This window comes from Balaenoptera ricei, chromosome 10 (assembly GCF_028023285.1).
Source record: "Balaenoptera ricei isolate mBalRic1 chromosome 10, mBalRic1.hap2, whole genome shotgun sequence".
Taxonomy (NCBI): domain Eukaryota; kingdom Metazoa; phylum Chordata; class Mammalia; order Artiodactyla; family Balaenopteridae; genus Balaenoptera; species Balaenoptera ricei.
In genome coordinates this window covers 88593100-88615373 of record NC_082648.1, presented here as the reverse complement: position 1 = coordinate 88615373, position 22274 = coordinate 88593100, and the positions used below count along the sequence as shown (strand labels likewise).

At 40.1% G+C, this 22274-nt stretch overlaps 1 protein-coding gene across 7 annotated transcripts in view; it reads left to right on the top strand.

Annotated features, from left to right (window-relative positions):
• The window catches only part of GLT8D2 (glycosyltransferase 8 domain containing 2), a 57100-nt gene that overhangs the window by 21219 nt on the left and 13607 nt on the right, over positions 1 to 22274 (top strand). For 6 of the 7 annotated variants that reach the window (XM_059936789.1, XM_059936784.1, XM_059936787.1 and 3 more), the window contains 3 exons: positions 12428 to 12474; positions 14946 to 15038; positions 22082 to 22253. In XM_059936789.1, coding sequence (XP_059792772.1) covers positions 12456 to 12474; positions 14946 to 15038; positions 22082 to 22253 — 284 coding nt within the window. In that variant the 5' untranslated portion in view covers positions 12428 to 12455. Of the gene's footprint in view, positions 1 to 12135; positions 12191 to 12427; positions 12475 to 14945; positions 15039 to 22081; positions 22254 to 22274 lie in introns of all 7 variants that reach the window. The other variant, XM_059936788.1, reaches the window with a different exon arrangement.

Here is a 22274-nt window from a genome sequence, read left to right as displayed (position 1 = left end):
AGTGAGTTAAAGGCTTGAATGAAATCCCTGTTGAAGAGTTTCCCTAGATCACTGCCAACAAGTTCTCACAACACTTTGGTTCATAAAGAAACCCTGGGGTACTATGCTATCCTGCCTTCTCTGTCATGTTGCTGATTTCTAAAGGTTACTATTCCCTGTTTGCTGACGGCTGCATCCAGTCAAACGTCAAGTTCAGAAGTTCTTTTGAAGGACCGTAATTAAGAAGGATCAATTTAATTTTAAAATAAATTTTGAGTTTTCAAGACAAATTGTTATTTATGGTAAATTAGCTCATTTGTTTGTTTGTTTGTTTTTTAAGATAAAGGAAGTCAGTTTCCAACTCCTGGAAAATGCCACAAAGAAATGAATGAATATGTGACAAAATTTAATTTTAGATTTCCAAACTAAGATGAATTTTTTTTTTTTCCTCCAGCAAAAATGGGTTTCTTCAGAATTAGCAGAGAATTTGAGGTCTGCAACAATGGTGAGCCACGTGCAAGTTCCCTCATGGCAAGAGGAGAACACTTTTTTAGAGGGGAAAAAGGAAGCTGGGAGGGCTACAAAAACAGGGTCTGTGGCTTTTCTTTTTTTTTTTTTTTTTGAATTTTTGAATTTTATTTTATTTATTTTTTTATACAGCAGGTTCTTATTAGTCATCCATTTTATACATATCAGTGTATACATGTCAATCCCAATCTCCCAATTCATCACCACCCCCACCCTCTGCCACTTTCCCCCCTTGGTGTCCATACGTTTGTTCTCTACATCTGTGTCTCTATTTCTGCCCTGTAAACCGGTTCATCTGTACCATTTTTCTAGGTTCCACATATATGCGTTAATAACGATATTTGTTTTTCTCTTTCCAACTTACTTCACTCTGTATGACAGTCTATAGATCCATCCACATCTCTACAAATGACCCAATTTCGTTCCTTTTTATGGCTGAGTAATATTCCATTGTGTATATGTACCACCTCTTCTTTATCCATTCATCTGCTGATGGGCATTTAGGGTGCTTCCACGTCCTGGCTATTGTAAATAGTGCTGCAATGAACATTGGGGTGCATGTGACTTTTTGAATTATGGTTTTCTCTAGGTATATGCCCAGTAGTGGGATTGCTGGGTCATATGGTAATTCTGTTTTTAGTTTTTTAAGGAACCTCCATACTGTTCTCCATAGTGGCTGTATCAATTTACAGTCCCACCAACAGTGCAAGAGGGTTCCCCTTTCTCCACACCCTCTCCAGCATTTGTTGTTTGTAGATTTTCTGATGATGCCCATTCTAACCGGTGTGAGGTGATACCTCATTGTAGTTTTGATTTGCATTTCTCTAGTAATTAGTGATGTTGAGCAGCTTTTCATCTGCTTCTTGGCCATCTGTATGTCTTTTTTAGAGAAATGTCTATTTAGGTCTTCTGCCCATTTTTGGATTGGGTTGTATGTTTTTTTAATATTGAGCTGCATGAGCTGTTTATATGTTTTGGAGATTAATCATTTGTCCGTTGATTCGTTTGCAAATATTTTTTCCCATTCTGAGGGTTGTCTTTTCGTCTTGTTTGTAGTTTCCTTTGCTTTGCAAAAGCTTTTAAGTTTCATTAGGTCCCAGTTGTTTATTTTTGTTTTTATTTCCATTACTCTGGGAGGTGGATCAAAAAAGATCTTGCTGTGATTTATGTCAGAGAGTGTTCTTCCTATGTTTTGCTCTAAGAGTTTTATAGTGTCCAGTCTTACATTTAGGTCTCTAATCCATTTTGAGTTTATTTTTGTGTATGGTGTGAGGGAGTGTTCTAATTTCCTTCTTTTACATGTAGCTGTCCAGTTTTCCCAGCACCGCTTATTGAAGAGATTGTCTTTTCTCCATTGTATATCCTTGCCTCCTTTGTCATAGATTAGTTGACCATAGGTGCGTGGGTTTATCTCTGGGCTTTCTATCCTGTTCCGTTTATCTATATTTCTGTTTTTGTGCCATACCATACTGTCTTGATTACTGTAGCTTTGTAGTATAGTCTGAAGTCCAGGAGCCTGATTCCTCCAGCTCCTTTTTTCTTTCTCAAGATTGCTTTGGCTATTCGGGGTCTTTTGTGTTGCCATACAAATTGTGAAATTTTTTGTTCTAGTTCTGTGAAAAATGTCATTGGTAGTTTGATAGGGATTGCATTGAATCTGTAGATTGCTTTGGGTGGTATAGTCATTTTCACAGTGTTGATTCTTCCAATCCAAGAACATGGTATATCTCTCCATCTGTTTATATCATCTTTAATATCTCTCATCAGTGTCTTATAGTTTCTGCATACAGGTTTTTTGTCTCCTTAGGTAGGTTTATTCCTAGGTATTTTACTATTTTTGTTGCGATGGTAAATGGGAGTGTTTCCTTAATTTCTCTTTCAGATTTTTCATCATTAGTATATAGGAATGCAAGAGATTTCTGTGCATTACTTTTGTATCCTGAAACTTTACCAAATTTATTGATTAGCTCTAGTAGTTTTCTGGTGGCATCTTTAGGATTCTCTATGTATAGTATCATGTCATCTGCAAAGAGTGACGATTTTACTTCTTCTTTTCCTATTTGGATTCCTTTTATTTCTTTTTCTTCTCTGACTGCCGTGGCCAGGACTTCCAAAACTATATTGAATAATAGTGGTGAGAGTGGACATCCTTGTCTTGTTCCTGATCTTAGAGGAAAGGCTTTCAGTTTTTCACCATTGAGAATGATGTTTGCTGTGGGTTTGTCATATATGGCCTTTATTAGGTTGAGGTAGGTTCCCTCTATGCCCACTTTCTGGAGAGTTTTTATCATAAATGAGTGTTTAATTTTGTCAAAAGTTTTTTCTGCATCTATTGAGATGAGCATATAGTTTTTCTTCTTCAATTTGTTAATATGACAATGATTGATTTGCATATATGGAAGAATCCTTGCATTCCTGGGATAAATTCCACTTGATCATGGTGTCTGATCCTTTTAATGTGTTGTTCGATTCTGTTTGCTAGTATTTTGTTGAGGATTTTTGCATCTATATTCATCAGTGATATTGGTCTGTAATTTTCTTTTTTTGTAGTATCCTTGTCTGGTTTTGGTATCAGGGTGATGGTAGCCTCGTAGAATGAGTTTGGGAGTGTTCCTTCCTCTGCAGTTTCTTGGAAGAGTTTGAGAAGGATGGGTGTTAGCTCTTCTCTAAATGTTTGATAGAATTCACCTGCGAAGCCCTCTGGTCCTGGACTTTTGTTTGTTGGAAGATTTTTAATCACAGTTTCAATTTCATTACTTGTAATTGGTCTATTCATATTTTCTATTTCTTCCTGGTTCAGTCTTGGAAGGTTATACCTTTCAAAGAATTTGCCCATTTCTTCCAGGTTGTCTATTCTGTTGGCATAGAGTTGCTTGTAGTAGTCTCTTAGGATGCTTTGTATTTCTGCGGTGTCTGTTGTAACTTCTCCTTTTTCATTTCTAATTTTATAGATTTGAGTCCTCTCCCTCTTTTTCTTGATGAGTCTGGCTAATGGTTTATCAATTTTGTTTATCTTCTCAAAGAACCAGCTTTTAGTTTTATTGATCTTTGCTATTGTTTTCTTTGTTTCTATTTCATTTATTTCTGCTCTGATCTTTATGATTGCTTCCCTTCTACTAACTTTAGGTTTTGTTTGTTCTTCTTTCTCTAGTTCCTCTAGGTGTAAGGTTACATTGTTTATTTGAGATTTTTCTTGTCTCTTGAGGTAGGCTTGTTTTACTATAAACTTCCCTTTAGAACTGCTTTTGCTGCATTCCACAGGTTTTGTATCTTCATGTTTTTGTTGTAATTTGTCTCTAGGTATTTTTTGATTTCCTCAGGGATCTCTTGGTTATTTAGTAATGTATTATTTCGCCTCCATGTGTCTGTGTTTTTTACGGTTTTTTCCCCTGTAATTGATTTCTAATCTCATAGTGTTGCGGTCAGAAAAGATGCTTGATATGATTTCAATTTTCTTAAATTTACTGAGGCTTGATTTGTGACCCAAGATGTGATCTATCCTGGAGAGTGTTCCATGTGCACTTGAGAAGAAAGTGTAATCTGCTGTTTTTGGATGGAATGTCCTATAAATATCAATTAAATCTATCTGGTCTATTGTGTCATTTAAAGCTTCTGTTTCCTTATTTATTTTCATTTTGGATGATCTGTCCATTGGTGTAAGTGAGGTGTTAAAGTCCCCCACTATTATTGTGTTACTGTCGATTTTCTCATTTATAGCTGTTAGCAGTGGCCTTATGTATTGAGGTGCTCCTATGTTGGGTGCATATATATTTATAATTGTTATCTCTTCTTCTTGGATAGATCTCTTGATCATTATGTAGTGTCCTTCCTTGTCACTTGTAACATTCTTTATTTTAAAGCCTATTTTATCTGATATGAGTATTGGTACTCCAGCTTTCTTTTGATTTCCATTTGCATGGAATATCTTTTTCCATCCCCTCACTGTCAGTCTGTATGTGTCCCTAGGTCTGAAGTAGGTCTCTTGTAGACAGCATATATATGGGTCTTGTTTTTGTATGCATTCAGCCAGCCTGTGTCTTTTGGTTGGAGCATTTAATCCATTCACATTTAAGGTAATTATCGATATGTATATTCCTGTTACCATTTTCTTAATCGTTATGGGTTTGTTTTTGTAGGTCCTTTTCTTCTCTTGTGTTTCCCACTTAGAGAAGTTCCTTTAGCATTTGTTGTAGAGCTGGTTTGGTGGTGCTGAATTCTCCTAGCTTTTGCTTGTCTGTAAAGCTTTTGATTTCTCCATCGAATCTGAATGCGATCCTTGCTGGGTAGAATAATCTTGGTGGTAGGTTTTTCCCTTTCATCACTTTAAATATATCATGCCACTCCCTTCTGGCTTGTAGAGTTTCTGCTGAGAAATCAGCTGTTAACCTTATGGGAGTTCCCTTGTATGTTATTTGTCATTTTTCCCTTGCTGCTTTCAATAATTTTTCTTTGCCTTTAATTTTTGTCAGTTTGATTACTATGTGTCTCGGCATGTTTCTCCTTGGGTTTATCCTGCCTGGGACTCTCTGTGCTTCCTGCACTTGGGTGGCTATTTCCTTTCCCATGTTAGGGAAGTTTTCTACTATAATCTCTTCAAATATTTTCTCGGGTCCTTTCTCTCTCTCTTCTCCTTCTGGGACCCCTATAATGCAAATGTTGTTACGTTTAATGTTGTCCCCGAGGTCTCTTAGGCTGTCTTCATTTCTTTTCATTCTTTTTTCTTTATTCTGTTCCATGGCAGTGAATTCCACCATTCTGTCTTCCAGGTCACTTATCTGTTCTTCTGCCTCAGTTATTCTGCTATTGATTCCTTCTAGTGTATTTTTCATTTCAGTTATTTTGTTGTTCATCTCTTTTTGTTTGTTCTTTAATTCTCCTAGGTGTTTGTCCTTTAATTCTTCTAGGTCTTTGCTAAACATTTCTTACATCTTCTCGATCTTTGCCTCCATTGTTTTTCCGAGGTCCTGGATCATCTTCACTATCATTATTCTGAACTCTTTTTCTGGAAGGTTGCCTATCTCCAGTTCATTTTGTTGCTTTTCTGGGGTTTTATCTTGTTCCTTCATCTGGTACATAACCCTCTGCCTTTTCATCTTGTTTATCTTTTTGTGAAGGTGGTTTTTGTTCCACCTGCTGGAGGATTGTAGTTATTCTTGCTTCTGCTGTCTGCCCTCTGGTGGATGAGGCTATCTAAGAGGCTTGTGCAAGCTTCCTGATGGGAGGGATTGGTGGTGGGTAGAGCTGGGTGTTGCTCTGGTGAGCAGAGCTCAGTAAAACTTCAGTCCGCTTGTCTGCTGATGGGTGGGGCTGGGTTCCCTCCTTGTTGGTTGTTTGGCCTGAGGCGACCCAACATTGGAGCCTACCCGGGCTCTTTGGTGGGCCTAATGGCGGACTGTGGGAGGGCTCACGCCAAGGAGTACTTCCCAGAACTTCTGCTGCCAGTGTCCTTGTCCTCACGGTGGGACAGAGCCACCCCCTGCCTCTGCAGGAGACCCTCCAACACTAGCAGGTAGGTCTGGTTCAGTCTCCTATTCGGTCACCACTCCTTCCCCTGGGTCCTGATGCACACACTACTTTGTGTGTGCCCTCCAACAGTAGAGTCTCTGTTTCCCCCAGTCCTGTCGAAGTCCTGCACTCAAATCCCACTAGCCTTCGAAGTCTGATTCTCTAGGAATTCCTCCTCCCGTTCCCGGACCCCCAGGTTGGGAAGCCTGACGTGGGGCTCAGAACCTTCACTCCAGTGGGTGGACTTCTGTGGTTTAAGTGTTCTCCAGTTTGTGAGTCACCCACCCAGCAGTTATGGGATTTGATTTTATTGTGATTGCGCCCCTCCTACCATCTCATTGTGGCTTCTCCTTTGTCTTTGGATGTGGGGTATCTTTTTTGGTGAGTTCCAGTATCTTCCTGTCGATGATTTTCAGCAGTTAGTTGTGATGCACGTGCTCTCGCAAGAGGGAGTGAGTGCACGTCCTTCTACTCCGCCATCTTGAACCAATCTCCTAAGATGAATTTTATAATCTAAAATTCTTTTCTAACGGTTAAACTTCATTTTTTTTCATCAAACTTGCCCTGCTATCCTCTGCTTCTCTTAATGCCCACTGCTTCTTCTAATGAATATATAAGGTATTATGATAAGCATATTGATAAATTGTGAACTGGGACATCCAGGAAGCAGAGTTATAACAGGCATATTTTGAGAACAGAGAGTCTGTTAGCTCTCTTGGATTTTCAGAGCAGAAATAAAATACTCCAGAATATTGTGAAAAGATAGGATTTGCATTTGGGGAAATGTTTGGTTGAAATTTTTCATGATGTATCAGCCCTTTTCTTGTCTCCTTAGGCCTGGTGCTATTTTGAGAACGTTGAATCTTTATTTGATGATATAACTTACTTTTTAGCCACTGATTGCTATCCAAATCTAGAAAGTGTAGGAGAGAATCGGAAACCTTCTTTGGGACACACGTCATCCTCTAGATTGAAACTCCTTGATAAATCTCAAGCCTCCCTTTGAATACCCTAAAATTAGAATGAAATATTAAAAAAAAAAATCAGTTCAGTGGAAAGGATAGTCTTCTCAACAAATGATCCCAGAACAACTGGATATTTATATGCTAAAATATGAGCTTTAACCTATACCTCATGCCATATAAAAAATTAACTCAAATTGAAATGTAAAATATTAAACTACAAAATTCTCAGAAGAAAACATAAGAGAAACTCATCCTGACCTTCCTTGGGTTAGGCCAAAAATTGTTAGATATGACACTGAAAGCATGATCTGTAGAAGCAAAAAATTGTTGAATTTGACATCATCAAAACTGAAAACTTTTCCTGTGCAAAGGAAAGTTTTAACTTTTCATTGTTAAAAGAATGAAAAGACAAGCCACCTACTGGGAGAAAGTATTTGCAAATCACATATCTAACAAAAGACCTGTATCCAGAATATGTAAAGCTCTCAAAACTTAAAAATCAGAAAGCAATGATCCAATTAAAAAATTGGCAAAAGATTTAAACAGACACTTCCCCATTGCATTAGTCAGGGTTCTCCAGAGAAATAGAACCAATCAGATGTATATGTATGTAGAAGAAGACTTATTATAAGGAATTGGCTCATGTGATTATGGAAACCAACAAGACTCAAGATCTGCAGGCTGAGTCAGCAAGCTGGCGACTAAAGAGAGCCAAAGGTGTAGCTCCAGTCTGAGTCTGCAGGTCTGAGAACCAGGAAAACTGCTGGTGTAGATCCAGTCTGATGGCTGGCAGGCTCAAGACCCAGGAAGAGCATGAGTTTCAGTTCGAGTCTGAAGGTAGGAAAAAGTCAATGTCCCACTTCAAAGGCAGTCAAACCAGAGAAATTATCTTACTCAGGGGAAGGTCAGCTTTTTTGTTCTGTTTAGAACTTCAACTAGTTGGATGAGGCCCACCCACATTAGAGAGGGCAATCTGCATTCCTTACACTACTGCTTTAACATTAATCTCATCCAAAAACATCCTTGCAGGAACACCCAGAATAGTATTTGACCAAATATTATGGCCCCGTCAAGTTGATACATAAAATTAACCATCACAACGATATACAGATGGCAAATAAACACATTAAAAGATCCTCAACATCAGTAGTTATTAGGGAAGTGCAAATTAAAACCACCATGAAATACACATATTAGAACAGCTAAAATAAAATACCAAGTGCTGACAAGAATGCTGAGCAACTGGACTTCTCTTCCATTCCTGGTAGGAGTGCAGAATGATACAGCCGCTCTGGAAAACAGATGGGCAAATTTCTTATAAACACACATCTACCAAATGACCCAGCAACCCCACTTCTAGGTCTTTACCACAGAGAAGTAAAAACTTAAAATCATGCAAAAACCTCTAAACATGTGTTTACAGATGCTTTATTCATAATCAGAAAACACTGGAAAGAACTCAGATGTCCTTCAGTGGGTGAATGGATAAATAAACTGTGACACATCCTTGCAATGGAACGCTATTCAGCAATAAAAAGGAACAAATTATTGATTCATGCAACGGCAAGTATCAATCCCAGATGCATCATGCTAAGCAAAAGAAGAGAGTCTTTAAAGATTGTATACCGTGTGAATCCATTTACATGACATTCTAGAAATGACAAAACTATAGGCACAGAGAATACGTCAGTGGTTGCCGGGAGTTAGGTGTCAGGTTGGGTTTGCCTGCAAAACGGCAGCACAAGAGAATTTTTTGGAGGTGTTGGAATTGTCCTTTTTCTCATTTGTTGTGATTATCACAGGAATTTATGCATGTGTTAAAATTCATGGAACAATACAACCAGAAAAGTGAATTCTACTATATGTAAAAATTTAAACATCTAAAAATCAACAAGTCAAGGAACTCCCCTGGTGGCCCAGTGGTTAAGACTCTGCACTTCCACTGCAGGGAGCATGGGTTTGATCCCTGGTCGAGGAACTAGGATCCCACATGCTGCGCGGCCACACACACACACAAAAAATCAAGTCAAATTTTGAAGCTGACCTGTTAATATGCAATTAATCAATTACATGTGTCACAGGAAGGAAGTCTATTAAAAAAAAAATCAGGTATACTGAATATTTGTTATACATCACCATTTGTGTCTCCCTGAGTGAGGCACTCTTTCTAATTATGGAAGTTCACAATAGGAAATTTGTGGAAATCCAGGACACTATAAAGAAATTACCTTGTCAACATGTCTCAAATGTCTTGGCAGAAAAATAGTTCTCATAAGGCCAATTCTTTATTCTCTAAAGTAGTTGCCTCTTCTGTTAAAAGAAGTTGTTCCTGGGACTTCCCTGGTGTCCAGTGGTTAAGACTACAAAAAGCCACAGCACAAACCTGGCAAATCTTCCCAAAGCAGCAGCTTTTCTAGATGGTAAAACATTAAAAACATGACTTTTCTATGACATATTAACCCAGATGTCAGTTGAATCAACCTACCTCAGGGATTCTGTAACCTTTAACCTGGGATGCATAGACCCTCAAAGTGTCCATGGATACATTTCATTTTCTCATGCACTTAGATGAGAAAAAATTTGAGCATTTCCTTCAATTGTGAATATAGGAAACAAACCACAGAAGTAACTGTAGTACCTGTGACTTCGTCATCAGTATAAATCAGTTACTTTCATGTTACATTACAGTTGTTACAAATATCTCACATTTTTTAAAGCTCATTACTATTTAAAGTTACAGTAAGTGTTATACCTGCTAATAGCCCTTGTTATTTAATAAAGAAGCATGTTTAATGCTATAGGTATCTATAGGTATCACAAATTTGTTTTTTCCCCCAATATTCTGATAATTTTCTTTTCTTTAAAATTTTGTAATTGGTTTTCTTTATAATACAATATATCTTTTAAGCTTTTAAAAACATTATTCTGGGAAGAGGTCTATGGGATTCACCAGACTTCCAAGATATTTATGTCAAAAAAAGGTTAAGATTCCTACCATCTGCCATAGATTTGGAGATTCGAATGCAGTTAACTCACAATTAACTCACCTTTCCTCCATCCAATATTCCCTCCAAACTTTGTACCAATTCTTGATGACTTCCATTCTCATGTCCGGTGCCCACAGAACTTTCTAGCTCAGTTGTTTCTCTCCCCTGTCCTCCATGTCCAAAATAAAGAACATTGCCCCGTTCCCTTGATTTCCCTCAAACACAGCAACATGTGTCTTTAGATCCAGAGGGAAAAGCAGTGTAGAGGTAGGGTGGGGATTAGAAGGTGCAGAGCATGGCAGAGACTGTGGACTGCATATCGGAAATTCCAGTTCTTTGAAAGTCCCTAGGGCCCACCTGCACAGGGAAAGAAATTCTCTTGGGCGACTGGCAGCTCCTGTCCTGTGATCTTTCTCCTCCTTACACGCTGTTCTTCTTGGGCTGCTGCCAAACCTGGGGATTCCAGCTCATCATTTACTCGACCCAATTAGCTTTCTCCTGACCTCACACCTATCCATTACATGTGTGTATAGAAGACCTTGATTTCGGGCTTCCCTGGTGGCGCAATGGTTGAGAATCTGCCTGCCAATGCAGGGGACACGGGTTCGTGCCCCGGTCCGGGAAGATCCCACATGCCGCGGAGCAACTGGGCCCGTGAGCCACAATTACTGAGCCTGCGCGTCTGGAGCCTGTACTCCGCAACAAGAGAGGCGGCGATAGTGAGAGGCCCACGCACCGCGATGAAGAGTGGCCCCCGCTTGCCACAACTAGAGAAAGCCCTCGTACAGAAACGAAGACCCAACACAGCCATAAATAAAATAAATAAATAAAACAAATACTTTAAAAAAAAAAAAAAAAAAGAAGACCTTGATTTCATAACGAAGAGTTTTCTCCCTGAGAGGAGCTCTTCCGACAATGAAGGGACTATATTTTTCCCCTATATTTATGTACAGTTTACATGAACTTGAAGGTAAAACAAGAAACTTGTAAGATATTTTGAACTTACTGGGGATGACTTTGGAGTGTCCGCCCTCCTTTATCATCAGAATTTCTGTGGGAATGTTTGAAAAACATTGCTTTAGGGCTTTAAGGAAGACAAAGGCTGATGGAGGGGGTTACATGCATTTAAAAGAAAATCCAGGGATTTCTCTGGTGGCACAGTGGTTAAGAATCCGCCTGCCAGTGCAGGGGACACAGGTTCCATCCCTGGTCCGGGAAGATCCCACATGCTGCCGAGCAGCTAAGCCCGTGTGCCACAACTACTGAGCCTGCGCTCTAGAGCCTGCGCCCCACAACTACTGAGCCACGTGCCACAACTACTGAAGCCTGTGTGCTCTAGAGCCCGTGAGCCACAACTACTGAGCCCATGAGCCACAACTACTGAAGCCTGCACACCTAGAGCCCGTGCTCCACAACAAGAGAAGCCACCGCAATGAGAAGCCCGCACACCGCACAAAGAGTAGCCCCCGCTCGCTGCAACTAGAGAAAGCCCGCGTGCAGCAACGAAGATGCAACACAGCCAAAAAATAAAATCCATATTCCTTTACAGACCCCACAGTTTGTCTCCAGCCTCTTCTAGCCAGTCTCTCCCTTAGTCCACTCTGTTCCAGCCACATTGAACCTCTTGCGGTACTTAGAATCATCAGCCCCAGGGCCTTTGCACTTGCTGTTCCCTTTGCCTGGGATGCTCTTCTGCATTCGCTCCACTGGCTCCTGCCCTTTCTTCTGATCAAACGTCATCTCCTCAGTGAGGTGTTTCCTGATTTCTCACCAAGATGCCTCCCGGTCTCTATTCATCTTTATCCCAGCACTTCTGTTTTTTACTTCGTATCACTTACCATAATCTAATTATTTTACTTGTTACATTTTAATATCTGTTTTCTCTACTGAAAACAGCTCCATGATGATAGGAGCTGGGACTGATTTGTGCATTGCTGCATCCCCAGTACATAGCACAGTGCTGGGCTTTTAGTAGGATCTCAATAAATATTTACTGAATGATTGAATGGAGTGTAAAATGTGCCCTTCTCAGGATGGTTCTGTTTTCACAAGGGATTCCTGAAGATGTAGAAGCTTCCTTATCAAAGGAATGAAGTTATGATAGCAGGAAAAAAAGGCACAGGATTGATATTTTACATCAAGGAAAACTTCTTATGTGACATTTCTTCCAGTTAGTGCCATCTGATCTGCTAACCCAGAGAGCTGACAGAGCAGTTTTTGGAGAAGGTAAAAGATTATGCTTTGGGAGTCCTTTGTACATTTTGTACAGCCAGAGAAATCAATTTGAAGAGGTGAGCGCTAAGTTCAAGAAATATTTAGTTCAAAATTCTAGATTCAGAACAGTTAAGAATGATTGCAAAATTTTCCACATAGCAACTGGTCAAAGATGTAGTCCTTAATAATTGTATTATGACTTTTGGGTTGATTGTCTTTTAAAAATAATTTTTATTCTTTAATCCACAGGTCACAGTTTTTATCCACATGAACACACATGGCTTTGTTACGAAAAAGTAAGATTACAAACTTTTAAAAATTATGATTAAAAATAGATATTTTGGAGGACTGTTTTGATGCTGAATCTTATTCTTTTCTTTTTTTTTAATCTTCTTTGGTTTTCATGGATAGTTTTCCCACAGACAGTTGTTGGCATCATCATATGAGGATGATTTCCGTAGAAAGTTGTTGGGTGTTTTGTTCAGAGGTGGATTTTTCATGAGAGGGGTCAGATGTTTCCGTAAAAGTTGCAAATATTATTTATTTTCTCATTTTAAATAAGTATTCATGTTCCTGCCTAATTTAGCATTTGTAATTTCATATTCTTATTCTTAAAGATTCACTTCAAATTATGTAATCTTCAGACCCCATCAAAACCTGGACTTGCCTCTGATTTTATATCCAGTTGTTTGTGAATCTAGGGGGAAAATAATTACCTAATTGTGTTAGTTACCCTCAGAATAGAGTTGCCCAATGTAGCAGATGAAAAGACAAGGTATCCAGTTAGATTTGAATTTTTAATAAACTATGAATAAATTTTTAGTATAAGTATATCCCCAATATTGCATGGGACATACTTATACTAAAAAAGGGTCAGATGGTAGTAGACATTAGGCTGCTTCCTCAAAGTGGCTGTGGGAAGCGAATGTTAATCAGTTGTATCGGTAAACTATAGAACTTTGTCCCTTGTCTTCTGTTTCTCTATAGTTTTGTTTTAAACTGAGAATAGTATCTGGTTGTCTCTGGCTGAATCTGATAACCCAGAAAGGCAGAGAGGAGATGGATGTCAGCAAGGCAGAACCATTGAGCCTTAGGACATAGCTCTGGAAGGCATCCGTGGAGATTGTCCAACTCCTTCCTTTTACAAATGTGAAGACAAAGGCCTAGGGGCCAGAAAATAGATCAGTATGAGGCCAATAAGTATAAATATCTTGACACACAAAAATAGTAAATAATAATACAAAACAATTTTAAAGTCTTTATTGGGCCTACATTGCCTTTGGTAACTCTCAAAACACCCCTGCAAGGTAATGGTTATTATTACAATCCCCATTTAGCACATGAGCAGACTGAGGCTCAGAGAGGTTAAGTAACCTGTCCAAGGCCACACAGCTAGTAGGTGGTAAAATGAGATTTGAGTCTGACTTCAAATCCCAGCCCTTTCCCCTTCTACCAATGTTTGCCAAACTGCAGGCATATGTGTCCCACATATGACAGTGTACCACTTTCTCAACTTTTCATCATCTGCGTTCCTTCTGTTCTGTGCATGACTTACTATTTTCTTTAAATTGACTCATTTAAAAAATTATAAGTGTATTTTGTCATAGAAAGTGTATATCCTTACTATAAGTAGAGTAACAGTTATGTCTCAAAAGAAGGTGATTGTACAAATATATATGGTTAGAGTAATGTTGTTCAATTCTGGGTAGCTTTTGTTACCTGCCTGCATATGAAATTAGGACTGATTTCTCACTGTGACTTAATGTTACTTAATGCTATGAACACAAGCCTCCTAAATCATCCCATGTACAACCAGTGGCGTAGGGCTCCATACTTAGGAAGACACTGTCTGACACCATTCCAGTTCTCAGGAGATCCTAAGGGCAAGCATCACTGTTCTGGAAAGGATGGCCCTGGAGGCTTAGACTGGGAAGAGGTATTGGGATCTTCTAACCTCTTACTCAGGGCAAGAGTTTTCTGTGCATCATCCTTGACCAGTGGTAGAATTAACTGAGAAGCAGCTGTTATAATGACCAAGAACATGTATTCATAATAAGCACTGGCTCATCATAAGTGTTATATAAATGTTGGCTATTATTTGAAACAAAGTATTCCTGCACAGAAAGTGGCTCCAAAGGCAGCATCATGCAGTCATCAAGGTTATAGCCTCTGCCATCAGACTGCCTGGGTTTAGCCCTGGCTGTCCTTAAACTACATCTGTGTGTCCTTGAGTATCAGCGGTATCACAGATTATCTTTTTTTTTTTTAAGATATTCGCCATGTATTTCTTCTTTAGGTCTTTTTCTTTTTTTTAATTTTTATTTGTATATTTATTTTTGGCTGTGTTGGGTCTTCATTTCTGTGCGAGGGCTTCCTCTAGTTGCAGCAAGCGGGGGCCACTCTTCATCGCGGTGCGCAGGCCTCTCACTATCGCGGCCTCTCGTTGCGGAGCACAGGCTCCAGACGCGGAGGCTCAGTAGTTGTGGCTCACGGGCCCAGTTGCTCCGTGGCATGTGGGATCTTCCCAGACCAGGGCTCAAACCCGTGTCCCCTGCATTGGCAGGCAGATTCTCAACCACTGCGCCACCAGGGAAGCCCTATCACAGATTAACTCTTGACTCCACGTGCTACCTGCTTAGAGAAAGGTTACAGGCCTCCAGTCCTGTGTATGTCAGGGAGAGCGTCTGTTCCCACTGGCTATTCTAAACTTATTCCACAATTTCAGTTTGATAGGTTATACTTGAACATGTTTCTGTTTTTATTTCAGTTAACCAGGTGTTGCTGTTCCTTCTGATTGTGACCATCTGTGGGATTCTGTATAAGAAAGTTCACAGGGGGACTGTGCTCAGGAACGAGACAGGTATGCAAAGTGCCATAAGCCAGTCACAAAGAGTCAGATACTCTGTGATTCCACCACCATGAGGTACTTAGAGTAGCCACATTCATAGAGACAGAAAGCCTACTGATGACTGCGGGGGGCCGGGTTGGGGGAGGGGAAAGGAGAGTTATTGTTTAATGGGTATAGAGTTTCAGTTTTACAAAATGAAAAGCGTTAGGGGGATGGATGACAGTGATGATTGTACAACAGTGTGAATGTTTTTAATACCACTGAACTGTACACTTGAAAATGGTTAAGATGGTAAATTTTATGTTGCGTATTTTACCACAAAGAAAAAATATACTAAAAAAAAGAAGACTGGAGCAGGCAAGCAGGCATGTGGTCCATCAAGATGAGATACCTAAGAACACAGTATGAGTCCTTCCAATAGCTGGGTTCAGAGAGAAACAAAAATTCAGTCAGCTTCCAAGTACCTGCTTGTAGAATATCCACCCAAGGCCAAATTTTCAGTTGTGTTCTAGAATGATCAGTGCTCTTCAAACTTAGCACATATCAGAATCACACAGAGGCTTGTTCAAACGACGTCCTGGCCCCAGGTTTTGAATCAGTAGTTTGGGGGTGGGGCTGAGAATTTGCATTTCTGATGAACTCCCAGTTGACGCTGAGGCTGTTGGTTTTCGGACCTCGCTCTGAGCGGCCTGCTCCGCATCCATCCTTTTGGAGTCTCTCAATAATTTCGCTTATGAGCAAAATCGCTGCGTTGACCATATGTCCTCCTCCAGCTACACTGGGGAGCCCGGTTTCCCTCTTCAGGGGTGAATTGCATGGGATGGAACCTCACTTCTCCAAACATACAAAGGCAACACACACAAAAATTAGGTAGCACCAGTAGTGTTTTATTTTTCATTAGTTTACTGTTTTATATCAGCGAAATGAATATACTCATTTATGGAAAATACAAAAGAAAAATATTACCTGTAGTTGTATCAGCCAAAGACAAATACAATTAATATTTTGGAGCATTATGTACATTCATATTCACACTTCTTTTCTAAGTCAGAGGCTTAGGCACTGGACACACTACAAGGAACAAAATAACGTCCCTGCTCTCACAAAGCTGACTTTTTCAATATAAAAAAACTCATAATGACTTCCCTGGAGGCACAGTGGTTAAGAATCCACCTGCCAATGCAGGGGACACGGGTTCAAGCCCTGGTCCAGGAAGATCCCACATGCTGTGGAGCAACTAAGCCTGTGTGCCACAACTACGGAGCCCGCGTGCCTAGAGCCCATGCTCCGCAACAAGAGAAGCCACCTCAATGAGAAGCCCGCCACCACAAGGAAGAGTAGCCCCCACTTGCCACAACTAGAGAGAAAGTCTGCGTGCAGCAGCGAAGACCCAACACAGCCAAAAATTAATTATTTAAAAATTCATAAAAAATTAAAAATATGTATAATCAGGTCTAAATGAACACTAGGAGCCTCTGGAAAGCGAATGATTTCCATACAGAGATATGTATGCAGATGTTTATAGGGCATTATTGATAGTAGCCCCAAACTGGAAGCAATCCGCATGTGAATCAAGTAGTGACTGTATAAAATGTATTATATCCATGCAATGGAGTACTTTTCAACAGTAAAAAGGAACAAACTACTAATACATGATACAATATGAATAAGCCTCACACACATACTAAATGAAAGAAGCTAGACCAAAAACACCACATGTTGTATGATTCCATTTAAAGGAAATTTCTAGGAAAGGCAAATCTATGGAGACAGAAAACAGGTCAGTGGTTGCCTGGGGCTGGGAGTGGGAGTGGCTTGACTGCAACCCAGCTGAAGGGAAATTTTCTGGTGATGAAGATGTTCTAAAATGGGATTTTAGAACATTCTAAATGTTCTAAAATGGGATAAATTTACTAAATATCATTGAACTATGTACTTACAGTAGGTAAATTTAAAGAAATCTACATTAGTCTGCCTGGGCTGCCATAACGAAATACCACAGACTGGGTAGCTTAAACAACAGACATTAATTTTCTCACAGTTCTGGAGGCTGGAAGTCCAAGATCAAGGTGCCGGCAGGGCTGGTTTGTCCTGCAGAGGAATGCCTTCTCTCTGTGTCCTCACGTGGCCTGGTGTCTTTTCCTCTTCTTATAAGGACGCTAGCCATATGGAATTAAGGGTGGGCCTCATTTAACCTAACTGCCTCTTTAAAGGCCCTATCTCCAAATACAGTCACATTCTGAGGTACTGGGGGTTAGAGCTTCAACATATGAATTTTAGGGGTATGCAATTCAGTCCATAGAAGTATGTAACTAATGACTCAATAAATTGCTTTGAGAAAGGTCGAGAGAGAGAGAGAGAGAGAGAGAGAGAGAAAGAGAGAGAGAAGGTCATACAAGGTCAAATGTTGTCTGAACTTTGAGCTTGTTACTCCTCACATTTTACTTCCTGCCCATAAACCAACACATTCAGTCGGCTGATCCCATTGCAAATTCCTTTCTCCATGGAAAGAAATGAGTTGCTTTTATAATAGCTGTTAAAAGAACTGTTAGGAAATGCACATCCTGATTAATTGGCTATATATTTATATACGATAAAGTGTTTTCACCACATGAATGGATCCAATAACACATTTTTATCCCACACAGTGTTAAAATTAAAAAAAAGAGAATCAGTGTTATGAAATACCACTCAAAAGAACATAGTTGGCATGGAAAGATGGATGTCTGTGGTATGTAAGTGGAAAAAGCAGGTTACAGAAGACTATGAAAAGTTTGATTTCATTTTGGTTTTAAAATAATACATCATATTTCATGTAATATTTATATAATATGTAGTATATGTGCTTTTGTATGTACATTAAGAACGGTTTGAGAGGCACATACCACACTGGTAACCTTTGGAATGTGGGCTGAGAGGTCTGCAGACAACAATCACCATTTACTGGATACTCTTCTGTTTGACTGGAATTTTTCAAGAAGTGCATGTTAATATTTTATAGACTTTATTTTTTAGAGCAGTTTCAGTTTCACAGCAAAACTGAGCAGAAGGTACAGAGATTTCCCTCAAACCCCTTTCCACCCCCCCACACGCACACGCGCACACACACGCATGCACGCACACACGCTCACGCGCGCACACACGCACACGCGTGCACACACGCTCACACACACATGCACACACACACACACGCTCACACACACACATGCACACACACACACACACAACCTCCCCCACTATTAACATCCCGTACCAGAGTGGTACGTGTGTTACAATCCGTGGACCTATGTTAACACATCATTTTCACTAGTGTCCATAGTTAATTTTTTTTTTTTTGGCCGTGCTGCGCAGCATGCAGGATCTTAGTTCCCTGACCAGGGATCAAACCCGTGCCCCCTGCAGTGGGAGCAGGGAGTTCTAACCACTGGACCACCAGGGACTTTCCACCAGTGTCCATAGTTTACATTAGGGTTCACCCCTGGTGTTGGTGTTGTACGTTTTATGGGTTTTGAGAAATTTATAAGGACATTTATCTATCATTATAGAATACAGAATAGTTTCAGTGCCCTAAAAATCCTCTGTACCTCACCTATTCCATATTAATCTTCACAATTTTTAAAACATTAATTCAAAGAACTAGTGTCATAACGTTAAGTCCAGAGGCCCTGGGAAGTCATGTACTGAAGAAAAACATGGTACCATTCTATGTAATCTCCTGATAATGACATTCCATGGAATCTCCTGACAATTTCCTTGCAATCAGCATGCTGGTGATTCACTCTTGGCCCATTCGGGGTGCAGCAAGTTTATATGTTTGGCTAAAACAGTTCTAATTTGAAATGGGATTCAGAGATCTGGCACTGGGAGAGCAGACATTTCACCTCTTCTAGAAATGGCCATTGTTTGATAAGAGTTACTTGTGAGAAGGGACTAAAGCAATATAATAAATTTCTAGTCCATATGCCATTATTATGAGATTTTTATGGGCACCAAATGGCTTCTCATAACCAAACCTTTTAATGGTCTGGCTCAGGCAGCATTTGGTGTAACAGATCCAAGTAGTACAATGGCTGATCCCAAAGATCTGCTAGGATGAGGCATTGGTGAAGAATTACAGTTGAAAAATCTTCCCACCCTTCCTCCAATGTGCCTTCATCTATCATTCTGTCCAGGGAAGACTTCTAGGCAGAGAGCAGTATTTTTGGCTTAGGTTAGCTCCCAGGTTCTCTGACTGGCAGAGGCTCTTAAGCAGTATAGTGGTGTGATGTGTCTGCAGCAGAGCTGTAAACTCAGTGTTTGACCTTCTCTTAGGGTGCTCTTCTTTCATGGGGACGTGTTCCTCCAACCTCATTCTTCCCATAGCCTGATGAAGGCCTCTATCTGAGCCTGACAGCCAGGTACTGCCCCAGATTTTCAACCCTTCCCTCTTTCTTTGCCCCTAAGAGTCACCCATGAATTATTCCTCTAGGGCCCTGTTCTCTAAGGCCAATGCATCATATCTGTTTAGTTGATTTCAGCAGACTTTCATTAAGTGCTTGCTAGGTGCCAGACTCAGTGGGGATAACACAGTGAGCTTACAGTCTAGTATAGGAGACATACACATAATAGATTCTTCCCATGCAGTGTGGTAAGTGCTCAAATAGAGGTTTCTAATAAATTCACCCAGCCAGCCAACCAGCCAACCATCCAAAATGTATTGAGAATCTACCATGTTCCAGGCACTGGGCTAGCTGCAGAGGAGACAGAGGTGAACAAGATACTGTCCCAGCCTTCACAGAGCTCCTAGTGTTACAGAAGAGAAAGGAAAAACATGCTACCAAATAAATTGCAGTGCAGCTGGTAAATCCACCCACAAGCAAGGACAGAGTGAGCATGGGTGAGGGCTGAACTAATTTGTGTTAGTGAGCTGTTAAAGGCTTCCTGGGGGCTCCAATGTCTATATTGCATTTGGAATGAATATGTAATAGTTAGACATGCAGGAGGGGATGAAAATAATATTCCAGACATCAGAAACAGCCTGTTAAAAGGCATTGAGATAAGGGACAACATGGTGTCAGTATTCAGGGAACCGCTAGTATTTTTGCAATGCTGGAATAGAAGTAGACAAGGCTAGAGCAGTGAACAGGGACTGGATCCATGTGTGCCAGGAATGGAATGTGGCTCTATCCTATAGCAACCATGGGAGAACTTTAAGCAATGAAGAAACATCATTGCTTAAAGTTCTCCCATGGTGTCAAATTTTCATTTAGGCAGATCACTTAGATGCCTGCAGGTACCATATGATTAGGCAACATACCACATGGTTAGGGGACCTCCCCAAGATGACAGTTTAGTCCAAAAGGAACAATCCCTTAAGAAATTTTTTTTTCTCTTTATAAAAGCAACCTGTAATTACTTTGGAGAGTTTGGAAAATACAAGAAACACAAATAAGGAAATTAAAATTACTCACAATTCTATAAATAGACACAGATCCATTTGCAAATATGCATGTGTCAAATTGGGATCAAATACTGGAGAGAATTTTGTGTTCTCTCCCCCCACCCTTAACATTGTATTATGAGCATTATCTCATGCCAGCAAATATACTTTGAAAAATTATTGTAGTGGTGGAAATTTCACTTGCGGAGGAAGGTGGTGGAAGAGATGTAGGAGATAAAGAGGGAGGCCTTTCAATATTTCTTAAATTATACAAAGCAGAGTACCTGGTGGTTAGTTTCATACATGTTTGTTGGATTAAATATCAGCTAAAACTACCCTGGGTCTGAATAATAGAGATTTTGCAAAAAGACATCTGTAAAGAAAGAGAGAGCTTTAAGTAAAAATCAGATATCTGTTTGACAGTGAATACTCTACATACTGATAATTATTATTCTTCGTACCTAAAAGTTGTGTTGTGGTACTGAAATATGATGTTATGACATTAGTATTTTATATCATAGCCAAGAATCAGAAGAATAATCAATTATTCATCTTATGCATTAGTCATACTTTTTCATTTATCTCCTTTTTTTGCCATCAACTTTTGACTCCCTCAACAAGAGGGTGGATAACAGAAAGCAAGATCACAAGCAGTATACTTTATAGCAATGTGGGCAAGGTAAATATTCCAATTCAGACAAGAGTTGAAGAGTGAATCAAATGAGGCTTTTCAGCTCTTCACATATTTTTCAACTGTGTGTATGTGTTAGGCTATCTGATTGGCTTAAGAGAGCTCCAAAATAATAGTGACTTAAGCAAAATAGAAGTTTACTTTCTCTCTCAAGTGAAAGTGTGATGTGTCAGTTCCATAATCATCCAGATCAGGATCCTTTCTATTTTATAGTTTTGGTGTCCTCAAGAGGCAGTTTCCATCTCATGGTCCAAGATGGCTGCTTTAACTCCTATCATCATATCAACATTCCAGGCAATGGGAAGGGGGAAAAGAAAAGGGGAGGGTAAGCATATTCCTTTTAAAGGCAAACTCAGGTGTTGCACATTTACTGGCACTAACATCCCATTGGTCAGCACTTGATCACATAGAGCTGCAAGGGAGTCTGGAAAAATATTCTTAGTGGTTGGCTAAGTGCCAGCTAAAGTTCCAATGTTGTATTTCTTTTTTTTTTTTTTTATAATTCTTTATTTTATTTATTTATTTTTGGCTGTGTTGGGTCTTCGTTTCTGTGCGAGGGCTTTCTCCAGTTGCGGCAAGCGGGGGCCACTCTTCATCACGGTGCACGGGCCTCTCACTATTGCGGCCTCTCTTGTTGCGGAGCACAGGCTCCAGACGTGCAGGCTCAGTAGTTGTGGCTCACGGGCCTAGTTGCTCCGCGGCATGTGGGATCTTCCCAGACCAGGGCTCGAACCCGTGTCCCCTGCATTGGCAGGTGGATTCTTAACCACTGCACCACCAGGGAAGCCCCCAATGTTGTATTTCTAAGAGAAGAAGGAGAGACTGGATATTGGAGAATAATCGGCAATCTCTTCCCCACTACGCTATCTTCCCCCTGGAGTGTGGAAGACAAGTCAGACTGTGACATTCCTTCATGTTCCAAGGCTCTGATTTTGATGTTTCCAGATGATGACTCTGAGACTCCTGAGGATATGGAAGATGAGATTCCGGTGGTGATTTGTGCAGCAGCAGGGAGGATGGGTGCGGCCATGGCTGCCATCAACAGCATCTACAGCAACACTGATGCCAACATTTTGTTCTATGTAGTTGGACTCCGGAACACTCTGTCCAGAATACGGTAATCTGTGTACTACAGACT